The 27,728-nt window shown below is 44.4% G+C and overlaps 1 protein-coding gene across 17 annotated transcripts in view; it reads right to left on the reverse strand.

Annotated features, from left to right (window-relative positions):
- Positions 1–13,092: 13,092 nt before the first annotated feature.
- LOC110597363 (serpin B6-like) overlaps positions 13,093–27,728 on the reverse strand; it is a 312,873-nt gene continuing 298,237 nt past the window's right edge. For 15 of the 17 annotated variants that reach the window (XM_078020455.1, XM_078020452.1, XM_078020454.1 and 12 more), the window contains 6 exons: positions 24,074–24,252; positions 22,332–22,480; positions 19,334–19,451; positions 17,835–17,977; positions 13,973–14,128; positions 13,093–13,642 (listed from right to left, as the gene is read on the reverse strand). In XM_078020455.1, the coding sequence (XP_077876581.1) occupies positions 13,244–13,642; positions 13,973–14,128; positions 17,835–17,977; positions 19,334–19,451; positions 22,332–22,480; positions 24,074–24,252 (1,144 nt within the window). In that variant the 3' untranslated portion in view covers positions 13,093–13,243. Of the gene's footprint in view, positions 13,643–13,972; positions 14,129–17,834; positions 17,978–19,333; positions 19,452–21,855; positions 21,945–22,331; positions 22,485–24,073; positions 24,253–27,728 lie in introns of those variants that run through there. The other 2 variants (XM_078020459.1, XM_078020463.1) reach the window with 2 other exon arrangements.

The raw sequence follows: 27,728 nt of genomic DNA on the forward strand, positions 1-27,728 counted from the left end.
TTTTTAATAGGGTGGCTAAGGTTTTGTCAGTTTTATGTATTTTTTAAAGAACCAGGGTTTTTTTGTCAATTTTTTGAATTGTTTCACAAAAGAGGTGAAAGATCTCTACAATGAAAACTACATAACACTAAAGAAAGAAATAGAAGTAGACCTTAGAAGATGGAATGGTCTCCCATGCTCTTGGGTACACAAAGTTAATAGAGTCAATGGCCCCATACTACCTAAAGCACTATACAGATTCAATGTGATTCCAATTAAAATCCCAACACCATTACTTATAGAAATAAAAGATCCAGAATATCCAAGGCAATCTTTAGCAAGAAGTGTGAAAAAGGAGGTATCACAATACCAAACCTTAAACTATACTACAAAGCTATAATAACAAAAATGGCATGGTATTGACACCAAAATAGACATGGAGACCAATGGTACACAATAGAAGACACAGAGACAAACCCACATAAATACAGTTATCTCATACAAAACAAAGGTACCAAATCATACATTGGAGAAAAGGTAGCCTCTTCAAAAAATGGTACTGAGAGAACTGGAAATTCATATGTAACAAAATGAAAATAAACCTCTATCTCTCACCATGCACAAAACTCAACTCAAAGTGGATCAAGAACCCAGGAATTAGTCCCGAGACCCTGCTCCTAATATAGAAAAAAGTAGGCCCAAATCTTCATCATGTCAGAGTAAGCCCCAACTTCCTTAACAAGACTCCTAATGTACAATAAATAAAATCAAGAATTATTAAATAAGATGGACTTAAACTAAAAAGCTTCTCCACAGAAAAAAACAACAACAGCAACAATCAATGAGGTAATGAGAGATTACATTTTTGTCAGCAATTTTTTGCCACCAGAACATCAGATAGAGCACTAATCTCTACGATATATAAAGAACTCAAAAAACTTAACACCAGAAAACAAACAGCCCAATAAATTAGTTGGCTAAGGAGCTGAACAGACACTTCTCAGAAGAAGATATACAATCAACCAATATATGTAACATGTTCAACATCTCTAGTAATTAGAGAGATGCAAATCAAAACTATTCTAAAGATTTCATCTCACATCAGTCAGAATGGCAGTTATCAAGAATACAGACAACAATAAATGTTGGCAAAAATGTGGGGGAAAAGGTACACCCAGATTGCTGGTGAGATGGCATATTGGTGAAATCAATGTGGGAAGCAATATGGAAATTCCTTAGAAAACTTGGAATGAAACCACCATTTGACCCAGCTACCCCACTCCTCCATCTATACCCAAAGGACTTAAAATCAGCATACTATAGTTAAGCAGCCACATCAATGTTCATAGAAGCTCAATTAACAATAGCTAAACTGTGGAAACAACATAGATGTCCTTTAATAGATGAATGGATAAAGAAACCATGGTATATATACACAATGGAATATTACCCAGCATTAAAAGAGAATAAAATATGGCATTTATAAATAAATGATTGGAGTTAGAGAATATCATGCTAGGTGAATTAAGCCAATCCCCAAAAACCAAAGGCCAAATGTCCTCTCTCATAAGTGGATGCTAATCCAAACAGGTGGGGGGCAGACATGGGAAAAATGGAGGAACTTTGATTGGGCAAGAGGGAGGGAGGAGGTGGGGAGAGTGCATGGGGACAGAAAAGATGGTAGAATGAGATGGACATCATTAACCTAGGTACACATATGACTGCACATATGGTGTGACGCTACAACATGTACAACCAGAGATAAGAAAAGTTGTGCTGCAATTGTGTACAAGGAACCAAAATGCATTCTTCTGTCATACATGCATAATTAAAATGAAATAAATAAAAGATCAAAGGTTTGATGTGGAACTGAGTCCTGCACTCTATGTAACTGGATGGTCAGGAAATTGAGCACACATGGTGGAGTGTTGTCTTCATGCAGAGACAAGCTACATCACACTCAGGTACCCTTGAGCTGCCCAAGTCAGAGGTACTGAGCTCATCAATGAACAATCAATGAACAAAGCCTAGGGGCTCTAGCTTTACAGCTAGTGTAGCTGACAGCTCACAGTGACATGTGCCGGGTTTCTGTTCTCGCGACTGAAAGGCTCAGGGGTCACTCTAGTTATACTGGGCTAACTGGGCTGCAGGAAATAACCAAACAAGAGACACAAATACCTTTTTCTTTGGGGTTGCTGTGACGGGTCCTCTGACCTTAAGGGTCCGCAGAAAGAGAGAGAGCGAGAGCACTTGCTGACCCATTTTATGGAGGAGAAGCTATTCAAATGAGGCAAGGGGTCAGATTTCAGGGGCTGAGTCTATCTTCATGATGTCCACTGTCAGCAGGTTGACGGACACCTGGGTAGGCCACACCCAAGGGCACAGTAAGAGGAGGGGACACACACAAGGCACTTCCATGGAAGATTCTATCCTAAACAGGGCAAGGGGTTATATTACAAAGGAACAGGTAAGCATAGCTTCACCCATGGGGCTGTAGCAAGACACACCCATTTCTGTGTCTGAGCACCTCAGCACCCAGCTCGGGAGTGTAACTCAGTCACCTGTACCCTCACAGACATGTGCCATGAAAAATTCTAGGCAAAGACAGCAAGAAGGCACCTTCCAGTGACCTTAGAGCACTAGTCTCTACTAGTGCTCTGTGGACCAGTGCCTAGATGGTAACACCTGGCACAGAATGTACAGAGAACTCCATGCAGAATCTGTCCAACATCTCTTAGAGTGTGGAGGAGGGGATGAAGTCACATTCTGCTAATCTGAATGTAACAGGACTTGAGCCCCTCAGAGCTGCCAGGTGATGCTCCTGGGATCTACTCTAGGGAAGCTTCTAAAAAAGGCTGTCCCCACACTTGCTCTTGAAGACTAGACAGAGGTGCTAAGGGCAGAAGTAGAGGGGAGGGAGGTGCAGGGACACCTGTGACTTGGGGGTAGCATGAGGGGTATCAGAGACAGGTGGTCAGACTGGTCAAGGCTGCTGTGAAAGGGGGCCTGAACTCATCTGCCTGGTTTGGAGGTGGAGGAAAGCTGGTGGTTGGTGGCCATTCATCTTGGAGCCACAACCCAGAGGAGCAACAAGGGGCACTGGCAGCATGGGGATCATGAAAACAAGACCTGGGGGATTGTCTGCAGACACAGTGTGGAGAGAAATGGCTGGGGTCTACCAGCCTGGGAGGCATTTGGCTCGAAGGGGCAGCACTCTTCAGAGTGTACAGTGGACTAGGTGTAGGGGTGGGTGTGGAGGCATCTTTAGAGGCCCATCTTTAGAGGAGGAGATGAGTTTTTAGAGAGGAAGAAATAGGAAGGAATTTAGTGAGAACTGGACACAGCCTGGGCACACCAATGTTGATTGGTGTGAGTCTATCTGGGCAGAGCATGGGAGTCCTTGAAGAAGACAGAAAATGAAACCAGGAGTCTGGGTGGACTCCCTAGTGGCAGAAGCACTAGGGAGTGGGTATGAGAGGGTCAATAGGGATGAAGACCCTGGAGGTTCATGAGAGAAGGTGGACAGAGGGCCTTGATCACCAAGAGACTGTGGACACCCTCAAGGGTGCTGATGTTTGAGACCAGAGTGAGGGTTGGAGAACAGACCAGAAGGTGGGGAGGGAGTCAATGAGCAGAGGCCTCATTGGCCTGTTTTCCCGGGGTTCCCTGTTTCCATGGATGTGGTAGGGAGAGGTCAGACAGGGCTATGCTTTCTGCTTTTCCTTTTTGCTTCCGTTTCCTTTACACAGAGTGGAGGCCCAACTCATAGAATGCCTCCTGATCGTGTTTCCCATGTACAGTGGACTGCAGCAGGGATTCCTCTCCTGTGAGCACACTGGGTACCCCTGTGTGCAAAACCCTGCTGCATCTGCCCCTTAAGAACACAGTACTCCAGAGCCGCCCATGCAGGGCCCACAAAGTTCAAAGCCCTGTAATAGCTGAGTGTGTGGTCAAGATAGCAGCCTCCAAGTAACTTCCAACTCACAGGACTTCTTGAGTCCTGGGTAGGAGTCGCCATCCTTGTCCCCAGCACACCCTGGGCACAAGGCAGTCTTGAGGAGGCCACAGAGGCTAGGTCAAGGCTGGACTGGCCAGTCTGTGTCTCCTGACCTGCCTTCCTAGGTTTGCCCCCTCCTGCTTCATTCCCAACCACCCTTCCTCCAAGGTAACGCTGCCAACGAGGCACCATGTGAGGAAGCTGCCCATCAAATCTGGATTTCAGATAAAGTCCAAGGATCTTTAAGGGACAAGAGTGCCCTATGCAATGTTTGGGAGTTGTACATTTCATACGGCAAAGGCTGCTGTTAGGGAAATCCGGAGGGATACGCTGGAGGTTCAAAAGAGATGAACAGGACAACCAAATGTCCAGTTGGCATTTTGGATACCCAAAGCCATCAGAGCTGTCATGTGACTCCAGCCTTGGCCAGCAGTCTAGATGTGGACAGCCTCCTGCCCTTGCCCATCTTCTGAGTGTGTGCCTTAATTCCATCCAGGGATGGCAGTGTGGTGCTGAGGGTGCCTGGTGACTTACTGGGACTGGGAGGGCAGCTTCTCAACTCCTAGCCTCTAGTTTTAGTTTCCTCATTTTCAAGACATCTTTTTCTGTCTTTGGACCTAATAGGAAGTGATTATCTCAGTAGAAGATAGTCCTTGCTAGTGCTGTGTGGAACAGTGCCTAGATGATGACACATGGCACAGAGCACACAAAGAACTCCATGAAGAAGTCTGTCTGAAATTTCCTATTTCATTTATGCCCCCACAGGGATTTTTCTACAAACACTAGTGTTGCTCCCCTGTGCTGCCTGGAGAAATGGCTTAGGCCCAAGGAGTGTGCCAGCTGCCTCAGGGACAGTTGATCTAAGCATCAGAGCACAGCTTCAGATTTTAGCCACAGATGGTTGTGGGCATGACTTACAGTGTCTTTGCTTCCCTGCAGTCCTTCAGCACCTGTGTCCTGGGCATCTGCTGGCAACAGGGTGATCTGCCTGTGTGCTGCCACTGTGCTCTGCTTGCTGTTGTATGGAAGGTGCCCAAGTCACATGTAGGACAGCCATCCACATGCTGGGTAGGCAGCCCCTCCCTGGGCTTGCAGTGGAAAGTGGGTTCCAGCTTACAGGGGTGTGAGGACTGACTGGACAGGTGTCACCAAGTGACTGTGAGACCATGGAGCCCATAGGAACACTTTACTAAGGCCCTAGTCTCACCCTAATGAGAAGCCCTTCTCCAGTCATTGCATCTGGGTCCCCTCAGTCAGGAGCCTCCTGGGGTCCAGGCAAGTTGGCCTTTGTCCTGCTAGGCTGAGGCGGCTAGAGACCAGGGCAGCAGTTTCACCCAGGCAGATGTGTGAGCCCAGCTTGTCACTCAGAGTAGGCCTCACACCATGCCAGCTTCCAGAGTAGACCCCAATCCACTCACACTGTGTGGAGGTGGCTAAGCAGGAAGCAGAGGAGGAACTGTGACTCCTCTGCTAGAGGCTCTGGGTGCCCACAGCCACTCCCTGTCCTGGCTTCCTCCCCCGACACAGGTATATGGGACTTTCTCTGCTTGCTTCATCCATTTTTAGCCTTTTCCACAGATGCCTTTGTGGCTGTGTCAAGCACCCTGGTGAGAGCCTGGAGGAAGGACGCTCACAGCTTCAGTGGTAAAGCATGGATGCTTTGTCCCAGGCCACCCAGAGCTGCCAGCCCAGCAGAGCTTAGAGAGCATCGAATTGTGATGGACTTACAAGGAAAACTCTTAAATCTTTTTGTTGTTATTGTTTTTAATTTTTGTTGTTGACGATGAACCTTAATTTTATATGCAGTCCTGAGTATCGAACTCAGTGCCTCACACACATTAGGCAAGTGCTCCACCATGGTGCCCCAGCCTCAGCCCCTAAACCATTTAATCTTTCTCTTGGTTTCCATGTAAAATCAGATTATTCCTAATTTACAAAGGATATTTAAAGCCATGGGTTGCTGTAAAGCACCATGAAAAACAAGGCCATGAAGCACCCAGAAAACCATTTGCTAGAACAAGGTCATGGTGAAATACATTTTGGTGAATCTCTTAGCTGTACTGGAATTCTTACCAGCTTTGATTTGGCTTGGAGTATCCATCTTAAATGCTCATGACCCAATTCCCAGGGCTCAGTAAGAAATACAGACCTTGAGCTTGAGTACTTGCTCAGAGCAATTAAGAAAGGCAAGATTTTCAAAAAATAAAATGTGTCACAATATATTATAAAATTTGGTAAATAATGAATTTGTATCTAGAAATAATGAAGTCAAGAGTACACCATAAAAAGAAAAGGCCTGTGTCAACAATTGGGGCCATGGCTATGGTAGTCTGCAGGTCACTGCCATGTGCTGAGGCTGGCTCTGAGATCACTTATATCCAAGGCTAAGACAGAAGCCTGGGTCCCATGAGAGCTATTACTTGACAAAATTCAGCATTGCAGCATTTTAGAAGAAGTTGATGTTCAGGTATTACATTGTAAAAGGGTTTCCATGTGGGCCTAAGCAGGGAAGATGAACCAAGCAGAGTGGGCCCTGTCTTGGAGGGGTGCTTGGTTTCTTTCTATGGCAGGGTGATAAAAACCCAGGGCCCTCTCTGGGAAGGTGGCTGTGAACAGGTTTGAGCAAGGCAAGCTCCTGGGGCTTGAGCAAGGCAAGCTCCTGGGGCTTGAGCAAAGAGCTTTTGAGTGGGTTGGGCTTGGTCATTTCCTGCTGCCTCTCCAGGAGACTGGAGCCTCTACTCCTGGGTCTGCACCCCTCAGCCTCCATAAAGCTGCTCCAACTGGCATTATACACAGCAATGTAAAGTGCTCAAAGTGTTTTACTGAAGTGAGAGACATGCTAGAAAAATACCTGATGCAAAATAAGAGTGATAGAAGACTCTTCTAGTTTCATGTCCAAGCGAAGAACAAGAGAGGACTTTCCCTCCACCTCCATTTCCAGGCCCGAGTCTAGGTGGCTGCCTTGTCGCTGGGCCCCAACTCCAGCCACCACAGAACACTGTCTCACAGATCCCTGAGCACCTTGTCTCAGGCCTGTGATACAAAACACCTGAATCTGGGGCTGGAGGTGGCACCTCTCTTCCTCCCCCACTTGGCTCCCCTCCCCGTGGTGTCAGCACCCCAGAAGAGGCAGGGAATGCAGGAAGGGGTGCATCTGCTGGAATGTGAGTCTGAAAAGGTGAAAAGTCAAGGGTCAATCCACCCCAGGCCTGAGGCCTTCTGGCAGACTCCAGCATGTCAGCTCCTGAGGGCTGTGGCTGGTGATGGGAGCCCCAAAGTAGGCAGAGCTTGAACCACAGGTTAACAGAGGGGCTCAGAGAACCCTGTCCTGCAGGTTCCATCTGATGGCATGTCTTTTTGGCTTATTTATGTATTTATGTTTATTATTTTTCTGTTTTGTTTGGTAGCCAGGATTGAACATAGGCACACTAAACAACTAAGCTAAGTCCACAAGGTTTATTTATTTATTCATTCATTTATTCATTTTTAATTTTGAGACAGGGTCTCCTATGATATTTCACTACATTGCTGAGGCTGGCTTTGAATTTGCCATCCTCCTGCTTCAGCCTCCCGAGCTGCTGAGATAGGACAATTGTACCAACAAACCAGGCTCAGCCTGGTGTCTTAAAAACATACCTCTTGTCCTAATTTATAAATGTTTCCAGGCCACATGTCCTTCAGCTTGTTGCTATGAGTCATCTATTTTACTAGGGAAGACTGCCAACACAGTGCACCCTCACCTCTCTTCTCTACTTCCTCCCTTTTTCTTGATCATTCTGTTTTTGGACATTAGGTCAAATGAAAACCTACCAGGGCTTTCCCACCAGTTGCTTTTCAAAGTAAGAATTTTCACTCAGGAATTTACAAGCCCACTCTTGTCCACTGTGCTTTGTTGACATCTGCCTACCCGGCACTTCAGGCAGAATGAGCCCTCCTAGGAGAAGGTTCCTTTCTTTCCAACTTTAGGCAGAGCTGGGTTCTCCTCCTCTCCAGGTTTGGAACTGAAATACGACAAGTGACAAGGGTGGAGACTTTGAAAATGTGACACCACAAACACAAGAGGTCACCCGCATGTGAATCTGGAGTGAACATGTGGTTCCCATGTGTTCAAGTGCATGCCAGATCCATGCACGCAACACAGAGGAAAGCATGACATCCTGGAAGCAAATTCAGGATGTGCCCATTGGATATGGATACAGAGCCAGGGCCTTATGCACAGTCTCCTGGTGAGCAATGCCTTTGGCCATGCTGTCCTCTGTCCAGAGCTCTTCACTTTCCCTCCCTCCTCTGTCAGCCCTCCTCTGACTCCATTTCAAGGCCCAGGGTTCAGTGAACATATTGATTCAGCCTCCCAGCAGCCTTTCCTGAGACTCAGTCCTGTTGGTTTAGCTTCCCACCCTAAGCCCACAGATGCCAAGTAGGCTTATCTCGCCCCAGATGATTCTTGTCACACAAGGAATGTATCTAGTTAGCAAACTAAGAAAAACAAGTATTTATCATGAAAAGCCAAGCATTGTCCTGGATATGGCTGAAAAAGCAGTGGCCAGAAGAGCAGAACTTTGCTCTTGAGAAGGTTCTATTTTTCTCCCTACTGTGCAAAGAGTCCATGGTGGTCAGCTGTGGTCAAGGATACAAGATAGAATCATGCACTGTTGTGTGTGGGGAGGAAGCACCCAGCTTCCCTGGCAAGGAGAAACTTGCAGGAGACGCTCAGCCTGTTATATCAAAAGAGTTGACCACCGCAGATGCAGCCTGGGAACTCAGGGCAGCATGTGGGCCTGGGGTAGATCATTGCTGCACAGACAGCAAGTTAAGGACAGTGGGTTTCCTCTAAGCAACATGGGACTCTGTGCTAACTTTTTAGGTGGTGATCTGAAGCGAAATACCACAAAAGTGGGTGGCTGAAAGGTGGTAACTTGGATCCATATGGTGTATTGACATCTCCTCCCCTGAAATGCTGTGCAATCCCTGTCCAGTACCTTTCACAATTATGAGATGATTTGGGGTAAGGGGCTGTGTGGCAGGGAGTAAGGCACCCACTACTTCTCCTGGTAGGCTGCCCCTGCCCACTGCCCAGCTCTTCCTTCCCTGCACACAGTACCATGAAGTTGATGTAAGAGGACACTGAGATGTCCCCCACCTTCTCATATGTGACTTCTCCAATAGTTGCCACCCATCAGTACACAATCCACAGGGAAGGGTTTTGGTCGAGGTCAAAGCTAAAAGTCATGACTACACTGACTCAAGGGGAGATTCCATCGGCTCAGGTCACGGGGAGTGAGCCTGTGTCCCACTGCAGAGGGAGGCACAGTGCTCTAGGCCTTGGAGAGGATGGAGGTGGGCCCCTGCCCTCATCCTGAGGCCTCACCTTTCTTTAAATCAGCCAATATTTTAATCTTTGGAAGAAGAATTTTATGATACAATTGGTCTGAAACAAATTTATTCAGAAACATCTCAGAAGAATGGGGAAAAGGACGAAGGGCAGGGCAAAGTGTCTCAGGCAGAACAGTCTGACGTCTTCCACAGGTGGAGACAGAGGAGACTCAGGCCCTGGGCTGGCGTCTCCTGGCTCAGACTGCACTCCTTGGAGCCTCACTGTTTATGGATGTGGCACGTTTCTTCTCTCTGTCTTTGGAGCCACTTGATTGCTGACATGGCCTGCAGCAGCAGAGGCTTCAGACACAGGTAGCGGTCCTCCTCCTCACCAGCTTCCAGGCATTTCTGTGGCCATGGCCTGGGCCTGTGGGTGTATCTTGGGAGGAGTGGCTGCTGCCTGTCCTGGCCCACCTAGGGAACATCGTCCAGGGATTGGACGTCTAGGACCCAAATTCACACTGGGAGCCTCCCTGGGAGTGGGGCCCTGCAGGCAGGAAGTGGAGAGGAATGGCAGGCAGACATATGCATCTGATGCCCTTCTGGCCTGGCTTGTGAGCCTCCTCAGGCAGCTGAGTGTCAGGGGGCAAGGGGCAGTTGTGCAGGGCAGGCTCACTGGTGCTCCTCTTGGGGAGGGCAGGGCCATCGGAGAGATCCTCAGGGCATGGATGAGGCTTGATCCTGGGAGGCACAGGCTTCCCCTGGAATGTGTACCCTCCCACGTGGCCTTTCTGGTGCTGGAGAATTAGGTAGGTTGCCAGGGCCACTTGAAATTTTCTCTTGTCTGGAAACACCCAGGTTTTGTATGGGTCATGTCAAACAGGATGGTCATGAGTGCAGGGTCTGGGTGTTTGTGTTTGGGGAGTGCCTCACTACAGTGATGGGGTACATATGGTTCACCCGGCCTCAGTCATAGGGGCTGGAAGATTTGTTTGATCATAGGCCCTTCTTGGGGTTTGCATTCAGTATTTTGTGGATGAGCTTTCCTGCTTTGATAGGTAAGGGACAAGGTACCTTGCAAAATGTGCATCATTAGAAGTCCTTTCATCTGCCTCATCACTAAGTCTTCCCAAATGCTTAATTCAAATCACTTGATTTTCTTGAACTGGACCTCAACATTCATACCAAAAGTCTGCCAGGTAGATGGTGGGAATGAGGCTAAGCACACAAGCAGTTACAAATTCTCTTCTGGCATTCAGACTGCTTACCTTAACCTCTTGCTCCACCAGATTCACCCTTCAGCTCAGACCACAGCACCCTACCTTCCTCACACTTCCTCTGATGATCTTTCCTGAATAGCCTGCCCCTATGTAACAGAAAAGCAAACTTTTGATTCAGAAATGTTAGGAACAAAACTGAGCCAAGGTTTGGGAGCACTTGCAGGCAGGGCTTCAATTGTGGAATAAGTAGGACTTCCACTGAAGGGAAATAGCACTAATGGAGGAACCAGACAGCTTCCCTAACAAAGGGAGATGGAAGGTTTTAATTGATATGCTGGGGTGGGCTAGGGTCTGGTAGTTTAGCACTGGCTCAGGGCATAGTTCCTGAAACTATTTTTTGAATGAGACTCAGACACCACGTAGTACCAGTAGAGTTGTACCAGGATCTGTTGAGCTATGCTTGAAGCTGCCACTATCATCCTGTACAAATGTCCTGTCTTTGTGGCTTGATCTGGGTTTTAGAGTAGCACAGAAGGACCTTGGATTCTTGTGCTGCTACAGCTGGTGGAAAAACACCTGGGTGTCAGAGTAGAAGAAAACACATAGCAGCTCCCACCACCAATCAGTATGTCTACAAGCAGAGCTGAGTGGAATTGACCCAAGTACTAAGGCAGCAAAGGGGGCAGAGATTAGTATGAAGACAGAGATAACCAGCCTCTTCATTCCATCCCAGTCACCTATCAGACACCTACTTCAGGCCCAATGAAGTCAATGTTTCAACAGAAGTGGCCCTCAGGTCCCTGAAAAGTAACCTAGGCCACCTTTATCATTATAACCGACATCACCGGTGTTATCTACAGTAAAGCTACTAGGAAACCAATAATGAATCCACTCAGCTGTGTGACCTCCAAAATTAGTGATTTTTAAGTTGACTAGGGACAGGCAAAGCTAGAGGGTTTGCTTATGTTATTCCCCTAGTAATAATTCCATCTTGTGTAAATATTCAGCTTCTGTTTTCATCAGTCTTGATGATAGATCTTTGTCAAAAGCACACAAGAGTAGAGAAAAATATGCTATGCTACAAAGGGTGACAGTTTATTGTACCCAGGTGTTCGTTATTGTCTCATGTTTTGTCCCTGAAGTTCTCAAAATCATGATATAAACTGATCACACTCCCCCTTGAAATCCTTGTTCCAGTGCCCTTATTTCTTCAGAAAATACCCAGAGTGTCATACAGAGGAGGGAGAAGGATGATATTGTTTCATGTGGTTTATCACCACAAAGGTTCCTGTAATGGAGGCGTGGTCCTCAGTGTGGAGATGTTGAGATGGAGGGAAGCTTTAAGAGGTGGGGCCTGACGGGAGGCAATCAGGTCATGAGGGCACCACCCTTGAAAAAGATTAACACAGGTCTCAGGCAACTGGGTTAGTTCCTGTGAGAATGGGCTGTTACATGGGAATCTGGCACCTCCACCCTCCACTTGGCACTCATACATATGCTCCCAATGCTATGTTCTGAGTCACCATGAGTCCCTCGCCAGAGCCCAGCAGAAGCCAGCACCCCGCTCTGGGCCTCCAGAAATGTGAGCTAAAAATTCTGCTTTTTTAAAAATTCCAGTTTCCAGTCTCAGGCTTTCATTATAGCAACAGAAAACAAACTAAGACAACAGATGAGTGTGAAATCAGCAAGTTCTTTCTTCCCACCCAACTTCTTTTCCTCACCTCAATCCTAATTTCTATGTTCCATGATGCTCAACAATTCCATTCTGTCACTATAGCTTGGGCATCATAGGGCAAGAGGACCAGGTGCAGAATGAGCATGAGACTAGCAGCAGTGAAGTCAGAGGTTGACAGTGTTCGTCCTCCCCATCGTGCCTTGAAAAACAGAACCTAGCCCCTCAGTTTCTTTGCTGAATGCTACAACTGCATTGCCAGCAAGTAACACAACTGGCTGCAGAAAACTTAGCCACATTTAAAAAATAATATGTGCCATGAAGAAATTCACCTGGTATGTAACAGTTGTTGTAAACCACCTTACTGTGAATGGTTAGGTATACCTCTGACCCCTGGGAGCAATTTAACTTTACAAGGCAGGGGGCAGTGTATGTGTGAATATACCCATTCCCCATCACAACAGATGAAAGTAGAGATGCACGTGGAAAAGGGACTGATTTCTCACTGGCCCAAGTTACCTGCTCTCCCACCTCCATGGAGTCTTCTAGAGAGCACACAGAATTTGGAGATTTTTGAGCTCCCCACAGGAAGTTCCTGAGATGTGCCCTCACCCCTCACCCCTCCTCACAGCTCTGCATTCTACTCTAGACTCCCACTAAAAATGGGATGAGATTTTCATGCCACACTGGAGAAGAGAGAAGCACTACTTATCTTCTTATGCCTGGAGAAGGGCCAATGGTGATGGCAGTTATCTGCCCACAGTGAAGCCACAGGGTCCTTCCCAGCTGCAATGGGATGGGTGACAGCATATCCAGGCAGGGATGAATGAACCCAGCATCCAACATGACCACAGACCCACAGAGAGGGGCAATTTCAGATCCTGGAAAAACATCTTACATGCAAACAGTAGTGAACATGGGACACCAAAATGGACCCTTTATTTTTGAATTGTTACACTGCACTGATAAGGTCACTTGGGTCACAGGCACATGGTGGAGTGTCGGAAGAAAAGTGGGTCAGAGGGTGAAAGCAGAGGACTGCACCCAGGGATGACTGTTTCCTCATGGAGAAGAAACTCGGCCGCAGAACAGAATCCCTCTGGTCCTGCTGTGCTGGATGAAGAAGAGGAAGGGGTGGTCTGCGCAGAAAAGTGGAGGACTGCACAGCAACATGAATTCACAGGCTGTGGTGGCTGTAGCTTCAGTACCCTCCTCATTGACCTCCACAAAGGACTTGTGCACGACCTTGGACAGATGCAGGTCTCTCCTAGATGACATTCCAGAAAAGTCTGCCCTGGCCTCATTGAAGGCATCAGTCATGCCCAGGCTGCAAAGGACTTCCTCCAAATCATAATTTTCCTGTAGCTTAAACCGAGGGAGGAAAACCTCCACTTCCTTTTTGTACATCTTGTCTGGGCTGGTCCACTCTATGTATTTCTCATAAGTAAGTTTCTTCTCCACCTAGAAGGGAGTTGAACGGGTCAAGACCTAGCACATACTGTCACACAGGGCCTCATGTGGTTATACAGATGTTCCACATTGTGAGTGGGAGCCTCGCCTTGGCCAGAGGTGGTGCTATTGGTAACCAAGGTAACCAAGGGACAGCTCAGCAGGAGAGCTTGCCTAACATCTGCAAGATCCTTTTTCCACCCCCAACATAGACACAAACAATATAATTAAATTAAATTTAAAAAATAAAAAGCTAACTGGGAACTGGGGAAAGCAGCTACACCAGAAACCCAATGCCCTTCCCCTGCCATCACGTCCTCTTTATGGCTTAGTGCTCCTTACCGTTTTCAAGTCAATGTGTTCATCGGGCAGCATGATGATCATACTCAGCTCCTCGCTGACGTAGGGAAGGACCAGAATCTTGGTGCATATTTCCCCTATATAGGTCATTTTAAAAGTAGACCTCTTAAACATCATTTGCACAGGCTTCTCCTCATTCTGTAAGGGAATGGACAACTGTTAAGTAGAAACATGACCCAGCTGGCACAGTGCACTAACTCCACAGAGGCGGCCCCTGTGGGCCCAGGAACACTCTTGACCCAGCTTCTAGGACAGGCCATGAGGTGCCTCCTGAACCCTGTTATGGTTAGACACCAAGTGTCCCCAGAGGCCAGCGTGTTAAAGGTTTTATCTACAGTGTGGAGCTACTGGGAGGCGGTGGAACCTTTCAAAGGCAGGGCCTAGTAGAAGTTAGGTCCTTGGGGCAAGTCCTTGGAGGGGACTCTGAGACCCAAGCCCTTCCTCTCTCCTTCATTTCCTGACTCAGGTGACCAGTTTTGCTTGATCAACTGCTCCCAACGTTGCCATCCACCACCCCCATGCCTAAGAGCAAAGGGTCTGCCTCATCATGGATGGGAAACTTAAATTTTGAGCTCAGATGAATCTGTCCCTTTATAAGTAGATTAGCTCATTATTTGGCCCACTGAGAGAATGCTGACTGACAAACTGCCCAACACCAAGGTGCCCAGACTCATATCCAACATGTTTCTTGGTGACTTCACCTCTTCTTATTACTTTGAATTTAATCCAAGAATTTACAGTTCTAGCCGGGTCCTCTCCCCTGGACTCCAGCTCATGTGTTATACTGGCTGCTTGACACCCACACTTAGACCAACAGAAAGTCCTAGTGTCACACATGACTGTGGGCTCCTTATATCCCCTTCCTGCTCCACTAAACCTCTGCCCATCACAGTTGGCAGTGACACCATGCATCCAGTTGTCAAAAAGCCACTGTGCATCCTTGCTCATGTCTTTCTCTTACTCTCTGCATCTCACTCCTTAGCAAATTATCGTGGCTCTACCTTTGAAGTATAACCAAAACCTCATCTGTTGTTCTTTCTTCCACTGCCATCACCCTATCCCTGGAATACAGAGATAACCTCAGAGGGATCCCAGTGAAACATAAGTCAGATCACACCCCTCTGACTGGACACCCTGCCATGACACCCCTCTCCTAGGAGCAAGATCTGAAATGCTCAGTACATCCTATAATCACAACAGCTCATCTCCCATTCCTTGTCTCTCCTCACCTCCTACTACTCTCCCTCTGCTGGTTCCTACACTCACAGGGGTCCCTATGGAAAATCAGGGTCATTCTATCCCTCCCCTGTCCTCTCATCCCTAAAACCTAGAGAGTGTAGCCTTTGCCTCTTCCTGGTCTTTACTCAAGTATCACCCTCTCAGTGAATGCTTCCTTGTTAGACCTGACCTGCAACTATACACCCAACCACAGCTTCCTGTCTGCTTCCTTTGTGTCTCTGCAGCACTTACCACTGCCTAACAACTACTAATGTCTTATTTAAGCTTCTGGTCTCTCCCAAAAGAAAATGTAAGTTTCATGAGGCAGACATGTTCAGCTAGTCAATTCCTGGCACATAGTAGGCACTCAATTAACATCAGCTGAATAAATGAATAAATAAACTGATGAGCAGAAGTAGCCAAGGGCCATCCTCAGACCCTGAGAAAAAGACAGAAGACAGTGACCACATCCTACCCTACAATACTGCTTAACTCATGAGTACTCCTCAGTTTGATACCAGCAGCTTCTATGAAGTTGTTTCTAATTCCATGCAACAGGAACAGCTGAGGGAGCTCCCTAGTTCTCTGGCACAGCACACCATTCCAGATAAAATGCAGTAAACCCAAGACATATCTGCTGTCACTTTCTGTGTCCACCTTGTCGAGCTTGCCTGAACTAGACCTCAGCCACAACAGTCTCCTGCCCTTGGCTCCTTAGCCATGTCCTTGGCCAGAACTTGGCACACTTTTTCCATAAATGAGAGGACAGTAAATATTTTGGCATTTGTGCTAGAGAGAGTTTCTATCATAACTACTGGATTCTACTGTTGTGATACGTATAAACAAGTAAGCATGTGTGTGCACCAACAAAACTTTATCTGATAAACTTGATATGGGCCGGCTTTGGCCCACAGGCCTCAGGGTGCTGACCCCACCTTATTCAATTTCTCTGCATTCCCCTCCAGGACCCACGGTCTCCAATCTTATAATAGAAAAGAATCCAATCTTGGTAATTTAATGACTCACTAAATACATGATTATGTTAGTAAGCTTAATCACCTTTAGAAATGAGGAATCCAAATGAAAATCCTTATCAACTCAAAATCCATGCCCCTGGAGACACCCCTGCCACATACTCTGTGGGCTGGTACAGTCAACCCCTGCTGCAGCTCCACCCTCTCTCTCTACTGCAAAAAGCAAGGTAAACTGCTTCACTGCTCTGTATCCAGCAGAAGCCACGTGAGAGCAGTTCTGGTTTCCCTCTGAATACAATGGCAGAACCTCCAAAGAAGGCCTTTGCCCTCCATCTTCTGTCCTTCCTGCTCCATCCTGCCTGGACAGTGGAGGCCATATCTGAGCCCTCCTGTGAGCATGAGGAAGAGGCCACAGGCTGAGGGGGCAGAGCAGGGACAGCTGGTTCCCAAGAGCCTCACCCCAGTGCCACATCAGCCCTGGGTTCTCCTCTCCTCTGGGCCTCCAGGGTGGTGAGATGAGCTGTGAGCTAAACTGCAGAGATCTGGGGTTTCTGTTGCTTTCAGTTGAATGAAGCCCTAATATACATCTTATTAAAGATGAATTTCAAGAAGGAAAAAAATCATATTTAGGGAAAGGACAGTTCATTTCAGAATACATCCCAGCACAAAATGTATGTCTTGAAAAACTGAAGGTTCAGATCCAAGTGGACAAGGAAGATCTAACTTATGGTCAGTGATCAAGAAAACATTAGTCCACCCTGTCTGCTCTGCAGCATATCAACAAAAAAAACCCTCTATAATTAAAAAGACTTTTTAAAAAATGGATTCTGTGAGAGAAAGACACCAGGCCATCAGCAAACAATACCTTCCAAGCTGAAGGTGGTTAAACTCAAGAGTCTAATTCTGTGTATGTTTCCCTTTGCTTGTTTTTAAACAAAAATATGTACTGGTGTTACCCTTACAAACAAAGGAAGACTGAAGATCATGATTGATTCAGTATTTCCTGAGCACCAGCTATTATAACTCCTCGATAACTTCCAACTGCCTACAGGTCAAGCACTTATATGACAGCCATCTGCCCTGGGATGGTTTTTCAACAAAAGTAAAAAGTCCTTCAACCACTGCTATGTCTACTAGAGACCAGCAGGGGGCATAGTAACAGCTTAGATAAAGGGGCAGATGCCTGGTGGGGCTTCCAGTGGGGACACAGCAGTTAAGAAAGGAGTGTGAAGGTACTGAAGCAAATGGGGAGGATCCAGGTCTACGAGGACCCTCATACATCAAATTTGGAGTTTGAACTTTATCTCAAAAGTTCTGAGAAGCCAAGAAAGACCTAAAGGTAGCCTGAGAGCTACACCAACAGATTTGCCTTGTAGATTAACACACCAGAGAAAGTAGGGCAGGTGACAGTGGTGCAGGACGGGGGTGGGGGGGGGGGGTGTGGGGGGTGGTGGCAAACAGAACCGAACACTTGGTGACATACAAAAGGAGGAAACTCATGAGAGAAAGGCACCAAGGCATGGGGAGTCCTTCCTGCAGGGCTACCCTACTCCATGAAAGGCACAGGTCCATGTGGTGGCCTTCATGATCTAGAAACCAACAAATACAGGCCCTGTGTCTGGGAATCTCCGTTGTTACTATGCAGCATTCACCTTGCTGACTTTAAATGGTCTCTCCCGGGTGAGCTCTTTGTCAAACTGTGTATCCCAGTTTCCTTTGAAGTAGATGGCATTCACGAGAACCAGTTTGGTGATTTCATCCAATGAACCTGGAGACAGCAACTCTGTAATTTTATCTAAAAGGAAACATTAAAGAACCAGTTAGATGAGAGTTTGCTGATGAATGTTTCAGTGATGATATGGAGAAGGACCCACCTCCTCAATGGTCAAGCACAGAAATAAAGGATCACATATTCTCCAAGTAATATAAATAGATACTTGTCATCAAAACAAAGCAATATCCCTGATATTGAAATACATGTTCTAGGAAGAAACATACCATCATTTGAATAAAACATAAAAGGAAAAAGTAGATCTTAGTAAGCGAATTCATACCACATGAGATAGAAAGAAATAATTGGTGCCCACAAATGAAAGAACTAAAAATATTGTTACAAGGAGTGATTATAAATTTAAACTTAAATGTTTGAGATGCTAGATATGTTCACCCTGATTTAAACATTACACATATTGGATTTGAAGCATCATGTATAGTTTTGTTATTATTTCTAGTCCAGCATATTGAACATATTATTTTTGTACAATATATATGATTTTGTTATTATCAACTAAAAATATTTCAGATTTTAAAAAGATGAGCTGTTACAAGATGCTCTTTACAAATGTAAAGCAAGGTTTAGCCAGACATGGTGGTACATGCCTGTAATCACAGAGGCTTGGGAGGCTGAGGCAGAAGGATTGTAAATTTTAAGCCAGCCTTAGCAACTGAGGCCCTAAGCATCTTCACAAGACCCTGTCTCTAAGTAAAATATTTATTTAGGACAAATATCCCATTACATTATTTGACGATGTGGCTTGGTATTTAAGTCTCTCTGGTTTGAATTCCTGGTACCAAAATTGAAAAGAAAAAACAAAACACACAGTTTACATTGAAAACCACAGGTACATGATGATACCACCAAGCAACTTGCAGCAATGCATGAAAACTGGGGTGCATGAGCTCACACTAGAGAGGACACAGCTGAGACCTGTCAGGTTAATTTTTCTTTATGCTATTGGTGAAAAGAAGAAACAAACAACAGCAAAGACATTACAGTGTGGATTGTTCTAGAAGAGGGGTGCTGAATATGGGGAAACATCACTGATACACTAAGAAGAGCAAGGAAGAGCTAGAGAAAATGTCATCCACTGACAGTATTTCAGAAGCAGACTTTTAAAGTCTGAAATTATTTTGAGAACAAAAACATCATTCCTGTTTATATTCCACAATCTTGTGAAGGAACTTACAATAAGACTGATGTAAATACTATTAAAAACAGAACAACAGGCTGGGACTGTAGCTCAGCGGTAGAGCATCTGCTCAGCATGCCCAAGGCCCTGGGTTGGATCCCCAGCACTGCAAACAAAGGAACTAACAATGCAACTACAACGCCACCATCAACAGAAACAACAAATAAAAACTATGCTTTTACCTTCTGTCTCTTTAGCTACCCAGGTGTTTATGTGTTTTCTGGAGTCCTCTGTAGCATTCAGAAAGTCAAGCTCTTCCATCTCTGCTTGGTAGAATTTCTGGCAGGAATCTTTAAAAGACTAAGGCAGAGCAACATAATTACATGGTTCCAAAATAATTAACAAGTGTACTTCTTTCATGTACCAAAGCAGAAAATAAAAAATGTGGTGATTTAAAGATGTTATTTACCAATAAATATGTAGAAGAAACATAAATTCAACCTTCTCAGTTTGGGCCATCTTTAATGTCCCAAATACCAAATAAATTTCATGAATGGCTGGATCTTTATGGGAGTTGCTGAGCCTCAAGAGGTAACTGGGAGGAAGCTGAGCTGCAATAACTATGGAGAGAAAGTTAACCCAGCAAGAGCTACCACTCCTCTGCACTCTGGAATAAGGGATACTGAACACAGAAAGTAGAACATTGGAAAATGAGCCATTCTGCACCACCCTGCCACCACAACTTCCTGTGATAACAGAAAAATGAGCACCATCAAAAATGGTATCACAGGTGACTACAGAGCACCTGAGATCAGGTCAGTGCAGCTGCAGAAGTGAATATTGTCTTTTATTTTATTTAACTAATTACATGTGTCTAGAGATTGCCAGTGCTGCTGAACATCTCACTTTGGGGTAGTAAGCAATTCTCAAAAAAAAAAAAAAAAAAAAAACCAGGGTTATGATTCAGCTCAGTGGTAAAGCATTTGCCCAGCATGGGAAAATCCCTAGGTTTGATCCTCAGAATCACCAAAAAAGAAAGTAAAAAGAAGTTCAAAGTGTTTTACTAATATATCCTATGAAATGATAATGACATTGATAAACACATACGTTCTACCATGTTAAAATAGAAAATTTGTGGAATATAAGTGTACTTAAAACTCATTACATTGGCAATGCACTATGAAATTATTTCCTAATCTTCCTTTTGAACAACTTATGGCTCCATATTTGATTTCTCATTATAAGGCAAGATTTCACATTTTTCCTTCAGTATTGCATAGACACCGATGTTAGGAACACAAGTTCTTTGATTTATTAGCTGAGTGGCCTTAAAAAGGTGAATTAGTGTCTCTGCCTCTTCGTTTGCCCTGTAAATGAGACAGCACTGGCTGTATGAAGCTCCCAGAGTTACTTTGAGGCCCAGCTGAGTTACTTTCATTATTATTACTTTATCCAATGTTACTGAATTCTCAACATATTGTGGGCACTTAAAAGGAGAACTTCCTGTATCATTCCATTTCATTCTCACAGAGATCTTGCTTTACCAAATTAATTGTTCTGTTTCTGAAAAATTTTAAATCTTTCATTCTAAGAAAATAGTCTGAAAGCAAACTGGCTACTCAAATATTGATAACTTGCCACACACGTGTGAGTGATTTTTACAACTTTTAAACATCCTAGGAAATAACTACCTGCTATTCAAGTTACTCTTATACAAACAGTGAAAAATCAAACTCAAGGAATATGTAATTATACATCATGGTTGGTATTCAATTTTTGGAAGTTTAAATTCATGAATGGAAAATATTTCTAATTTCCTTATTTTATATACTGATATAAATTTTTAAATATCATTAGTTTTCTTAAAATATCCAGAAAAATAACATAAATAAAAATAAAATCAGCCAATCATGTGAGTGGGTTGGAAATTCTGAACATATAAAAGACTTAAAGAGGGTGATGATATCTATAAAGTAGCTAAGACTAATTAAATAAGATAAACAGATTATAAAAAATCATACTGTGATAATAGTTGCTACCAATATTTGAACCCATGCGCATTTATGTTCATTTTATAACACTTACTTTAAAACAATTAATGTAATTTAAAACAGGTTTGAAAAATGAGGGAAAAAACATAGAAAACATTGAAATTCCATACATACAAAAAAACTCTTATAAATCAATAAGTAAAGGGAATACAGATCAATAGAAAAAGGTGCACAGAATATGCAAATAAACAATGTGCAGAAAACATATACAGGTTGAATATCCCAAAATGTACATGGGCTGAAGTATTTTACATTTTGGCACTTTCCAATTTTGAATTTTGGAATTATGGATACTCAGTTTGTCCATGCTCAAAGGGCTTAAGTTCAATCTCATAAGTAATCAAGATTCAAAAGCTACAAACATGCAGTGTTGATCATGGTAGATGGAAACCAACATTCTGCTTATATCCCTGAAAGAAACAGATACATCACTTTGGAGAGACATTGAGTAATATATATTAAAATCTCAATACTCTATATCCTTCCTCCCTCCACAAATCCACCTGGGAGCAGCACACACACACACACATACATGCACAAAAGTCACAGTCAATAACACTGTCTGTAACAGCCCATACTGGGTATGACCTAAAGCCCATCCATGAGCAAATAGCTTTCTATGTTACAATGTGTCCAACTTAGAATTATCAGATGATGTTTTATAATAGTGATGTAGGGCTGGGGATGCACTCAGTGGTAGAGCTCATGCTTACTTATATTTGAGGTCCTGAGTCAATCCCCAGTGCCACATAATGGCGATGATGATGATCATGATAACAACACTGAAGTAGATCCACATACACTGAGATGGGAAGAACAAGAGAATGTATTTCAAAACAACGTGTTTTGGATAAAGGCATAATGCAGAGAAAATTACTATAAAACAAGATCACTACATGTGCAGGAGGATACATGTCAAATCTATGAAAGCTCTTATTTTGGGAGGGATGATGGATTGTGGGAAAGAGGTTTATGTGGCTCTTGCTTTGCTGGCTTTATTGCATTCTACACAAAAATGTACTCACCTGTGACTTGAGTAGTTTTCTGATTTTTTAAATGAAAGGGTGTGAACAAATACATGAGTAACCAGAAACCTGAGTGAATTCACAGCCCAGGCTCTTTCAGCTGCACCATGAGTCCCCCTCCTCCCCACCACCTTGCTTCATCAAATGTAGCCAGTATGACTTACTGAGAGGAAATCATAAGTCTTTTCTCCAAAGAGCCTGTTGGCTGTTCTAAGCAAGTACTGTGTGTCCGTCTTGTTCACTTCAGTGAGAAGGGACTGGAAGCCCTGGTGGACATCTCCACCTCCACTGCTGCTGCTTTTATTTAAAGAAAGTGCCTGAAATCAGAAACACAACAAAAACACGCCATTGCAAAAGGCACTGACTACAGGGAAAAAGCAAACTATGGTACACTTGGCCTAAGAATTGTGCAGATTCTTACCACCAACCAATTAGAGACAAAAAGTATCTTGCACCCTGCTGCCATGATGGAAGGGAGTCCAAGGTATCCCCTTGGAGGATCTGCTACCATCACAGGCTGCGTTGCTGGGAAGAGAACCAATGCCCCAGCCAATACCCATCTCCAAGACCCCACATGTGATAGAAAGCCTCCTTGGACCTTGCAATCCAGCTGTCTATTGCAACAGTAGCCTGAGTGACCCAGCTGTCATCACAGGGAGCATACGAACTGCCTCTGAGGCCACTGGATCTGAGAAATAATCCACCATTATTATTTCAAGCCACTAAGTTTGGGGATGGTTGTTTTGCAGCAACAGATAACATGTGCAGCAATGCAGAAAGGTTCCATCATAACAAAAATAAACCACTTGATGCTGGCTTTGGACATGGGCAGTTGACAGTGGCTGGAGGGACAGGGATGAAATTACTACCATAGTCTGCACTGTAGCAAGAGGTAAGATAAGACATGTTCCCAGTGAATGCTCACAGCTGTCTAAGATGTCCAGGAAGTGTGTATCTTCCTTTTAGCTGCCTAACTTAGAGTGTGGGAAGAAAGAGATGAAATAAAGAAAGAATTATTGCATTTGCAAGAAGAATTTCAAGGAACTATTTCTAACCCAGTTCTTGATGGGTAGAACATAAAGGTGTTTCGTATCTTGGAGCTCCCTCTCCAGTTGAAAACATAATTCTCAACCTAAGAAATGGACTCCAGGTACAGCTCCAATCCATGGCCTCAGGAGCAAGATCAAGATCCACTTTGTAAAAACCTTGGGACAACAAAGACAGCATCTCATAGACCTGTAGACAAAGGGGCTTCTTAGCAACTCAGGGACATTGCCCCACAGCACCCTTACTTCCAACCTGACACAGTCTTGTCTCAAACAAGCTTCTGCATGTGGCTTGGTCCAGTGCAACAGGCTATAACTTGAGACATAGAAATCCTACAATGGTTTTAAAGGAATTATGAAATATTGAAACTAAAAGGTGAGACAATTCAAAGTGAAGAGAGGCCCTTGAACCCCAACTCTCTTTTGGTAGGAAGAAGGCTAAGAGAGCAACACACTTGAAACATGACTCATTACTTCTGCAAAAGGACGGGAGTTGCCAAGCACTAAGCCCAGAATGTACAGGGGGTGCCATGGCCTGACATGTGTGGGACCAGGAATGAGTCCCAGGAAACCCAGATGGAGCCAATCAAGGAATATTCCCACCCTGAGGGCAGAGGAGCCTGGCACACCCACCTGGCTGGATTTGGAAATTGCTACAGTTCAAGGACTTCAATGTGCTCACAGGGGTGCTCAGCAGGGGTGCTCAGCAGAGGTAGCATGTGCTTCTTGTCAAGTCTCCATCCACACCCCTCTGATACCCTCTGATGTCCATCCACAGCAATCCCTTTGGGATTTGAAGTGTGGAGAATCAGCTCAATTGATAACTGTCAGCATTTACTATTACTCCCAAAGGACACCAGGTACCTGAGCCATCTGGACTGCGGTGGTTCCCTTTGCCCCCAAGAGGACCATGGCCAGGGCCGAGGAGATGCTGATGGGTGAGTAAAACACATTTTTCGACCTGTCTTCACCGAGCCTTTTTAGAAGGTTTAAGGCAAAGGTGCCGGTGGCTTCCAGCAGAGGATCCATGATGGCGAGCCTGGAACAATGGACTTCAGATTAATATCACATGAACACAGGCTCACAGGCCAACTGCACTTTCCCTCCCATTAACACCACTGCTGCTGTGGTGCAATAAGCAAACAAACGCACACAGAACTTGAGGGTCTTTTGGGGGGTCTCAAGATTATTTTATGTCCTATATTAAATGAAGAAGAAGAGTAAAATTTAATACTATGATCCTGTTGTGTGAAGACCTGTATATGCACACTTCTTTGTGTGCATGGGCAAAGTCGGGGTGGGGGGTGGACACCTGCACCACATTGCTGCAGTCACTTCCTGGAGTGGGTAAGAGAAAGGGTGATTGACTTTGGCTTCCATGTCTGTATTTTTTGGTGTGTTGTAAGAGCTAATTGTATCATTTAATTTGGAAATCATTAAAAATTACAAATTTACTCGAAAAGTTACAAAGACATGATACACAAGTGTTTTTATAATATGGGAGAGTTCCCCATCTTAGGGTAACCTGAAGCCTTAAAATAAATTTGGGAGGTAAAGCCACATGAGACCTTTCTCTCCTCTGAATTAAATACCCACCCATCTCCCCCAACAGATGAGGGTGCTCATGCAGGTGTGCTTAGTAGCACAACATTTAATCCTCAGTTCTTCTAGGGAACCTATGCATGTGATAAAGTTCAAATCTAAGGTCATGTTAAGGGCTTATGCTGTCACAGGCAAGGGCACTTGGCCCATGTGCTCACAACTCTTCCTCCTCTCTGGTCTGTGGTGCCTACCCATGTCCACCTCCACACACCCAGAGCTCAGGGATGTCTGGAGCTTTTCCAGAAGCACATTTGGCAATGCCGTGGCAGCCCTGGCAAGGTCAAGGGCAGGAACACAGTTAACCAGTCAGAAGTGAGTGGGGTAGAGGTGTCTTCAGGCCAATTGGAATCAAGAATCACAAAATGTTATATAGCACAGCAGGACTTCAGTGATCCCTATTCACAATTTTCCATTTTCCACAGGGATCATGAAGTTCACGAGGGTGAATTGATTGCAGCTGAGGAGCAGTCGGACTGAGTCTTTCCAATACACTTGGAGAAGTCATGAACTTCAGGAAGAGGATGGAAGGAATCAGGTGAGAGGACAAGAGGAAGGAAAGGGCTCAATCAGCCAGGAAGTCTGCACATGCAGTGAAGCAGGCCAGGGGCACTGTGGGCACAGGACCTGTCTGTTCCAACATGGTTCACAGATGTTTGCCAAACTCATTTCCCCAGCAGCAGAATGCCAACGTTCTAAGACAGTCCCCATGACTCCCCTGAGCAGTGGGTGGAAACCCTCAGAACAAGAGGAAATGAGTGTTTCAGAGTACACAGGAGTGGGAAGGTGTACCTAAATAAGGGACTGTGACAAGGACATGAAGCATCCCTTTGTATAGCATCCCATTCATATAGCTTTGGTCCGTAGAACAAGGTCCCCAAACACTCTAGGTCCTAATCCCTGGAGCCTGTGAAAATTCCCTCATATGACAAAAGAAACTTTCTAGCTCTGATTAAGAATCTTCTGATGGAGAGAATATCATGGACCATTCAGCTGACTCCCAAATGTAATCATGTAGTCACATGTAGTTTATAAAAGGGGGGTGTCAACATGAATAAAAAAGGAAAGAAATTCAGAGAGAGGCTCTCTAGAACAAAGATTTACATTGAGATTAGCAAAGGGTTTCAAACCATGGTGGACAGACTATGAAAATCAAAAACTCATGGGAATGGAGAGGATGAGACAAAGAGGGAACCTGTCAGAGCTAAGCAGCCAGGTGTAGTGGCACATGCCTGTAATGTCAGTGGCTTGAGGGGCTGAGGCAAGAGGATCACAAGTTCAAAGCCAGCCTCAGCCACTTAACAATCTCTTGTCTCAAAATAATACATAAAACAGGATGAGGATGTGGTGCAGGGGTAAATTGCCCCCAAACTCAAACCCTGGTACAAAAAAAAAAAAAAAAAAAAAAAACTAAGCTCCTGAGCAAATATTATTTTAACCCATGCTTTAATGTAATGATTTCCTGGGATGGAATTAACCTCAGGGGACCATTTCCTGTCTACAAAAACAAGGGAGCAGGGCTTATTGGTTCATGGTCATTGTGCCCCACCCCCCAGGTGTTGCTTGACAATGGGTGCTCACACTTTTTATAATCAAACACATTTGTGTAGTTAGTGGATCTCTGGGCTTCAGTTTCAATGGTATCGACAAGGCCTCCGCCAAATACCAAATTGCAATTTCTTGTAATCCTGTGTGTTGCCTTAAAGGATAGTATTGGTTGGGTTTTTCTCCATCTGAGTTGCAAAGCCTGCAGTTCTAGCACATATGTTGGCTCTAAGTCTTTTAGTTTAACTGTTTATACCTTTAGGTTGGTTTATGGATTGTTCATTCACCTGGGAATCTGTAAAAACTAAACTGTTTATACAGAAATCCTAGATGGAATGCAAACATTACTGAATTCTGTTACTTTTTATTTATTTTTAATTCTAATTTGTTATATATGACAGTAGAGTGCATTGAAATTCATATTACAAATGTAGAGAATAATTTTTCACATCTCGTTTTATAAAAGTATATTCACAAAATTTGTATCTTCATACATGTACTTAGGGTAATGATATCCATCTCATTCCACCATCTTTTAGCCCCTTGCCCCCTCCATTTCCCTCCCACCCCATTGCCCTATCTAGAATTTGTCTAACCTTCCCATGCTCCCCTTCCAAACCCCACTATGAATCAGCCTCATTATATCAGAGAAGGCATTTCACATTTGTTTTTGGGAATGGCTAACTTCACTCAATATTATCTTCTCTAACTCCATCCATTTACCTGTAAATGCCATGATTTTATTCTCTTTTATTGCAAAGTAATATTCCATTTTGTATATATACCACAGTTTCTTTATCCATTCATCTATTGAAGGGCATCTAGTTTGGTTCCACAGTTTAGCTATTGTGAATTGTGCTGCTGTAAACACTGATGTGGCTGTGTTCCTGTAGTATGCTATTTTAAGTCCTTTGGGTATAGACTGAGGAGAGGAACGGCTGGGTCAAGTGGTGGTTCCATTCCCAGTTTTCCAAGAAATGTCCATACTGTTTCCCATATTGGCTGCACCACTTTTCTGTCTCACCAGCAGTGTATGAGTGTACCTTTTCCCCCATATCCTTGCCAACACTTATTGTTGCTTGTTTTCATAATATCGGCCATTTTGACTGGAGTGAGATGGAATCTGACTAGTTTTGATTTTCATTTATCTAATTGCTAGCATTGATGAACGCTTTTACCTATATATGTTGATTGATTCTATATCATCTTTTCAGAAGTGTCTGTTCAGGTACTGGGCCCATTATGGATTGGGTTATTTTTTTTTTTTTTGGTGTTTAACTTTTTGAGTTCTTTATATACGCTAGAGATAAGTGTTCTATCTAATGTGCGAGTGGTAAAAATTTGCTCTCAAGATGCAGGCTCTCTATTCAC

Source organism: Ictidomys tridecemlineatus, chromosome 8 (genome assembly GCF_052094955.1).
Source record: "Ictidomys tridecemlineatus isolate mIctTri1 chromosome 8, mIctTri1.hap1, whole genome shotgun sequence".
Classification (NCBI taxonomy): domain Eukaryota; kingdom Metazoa; phylum Chordata; class Mammalia; order Rodentia; family Sciuridae; genus Ictidomys; species Ictidomys tridecemlineatus.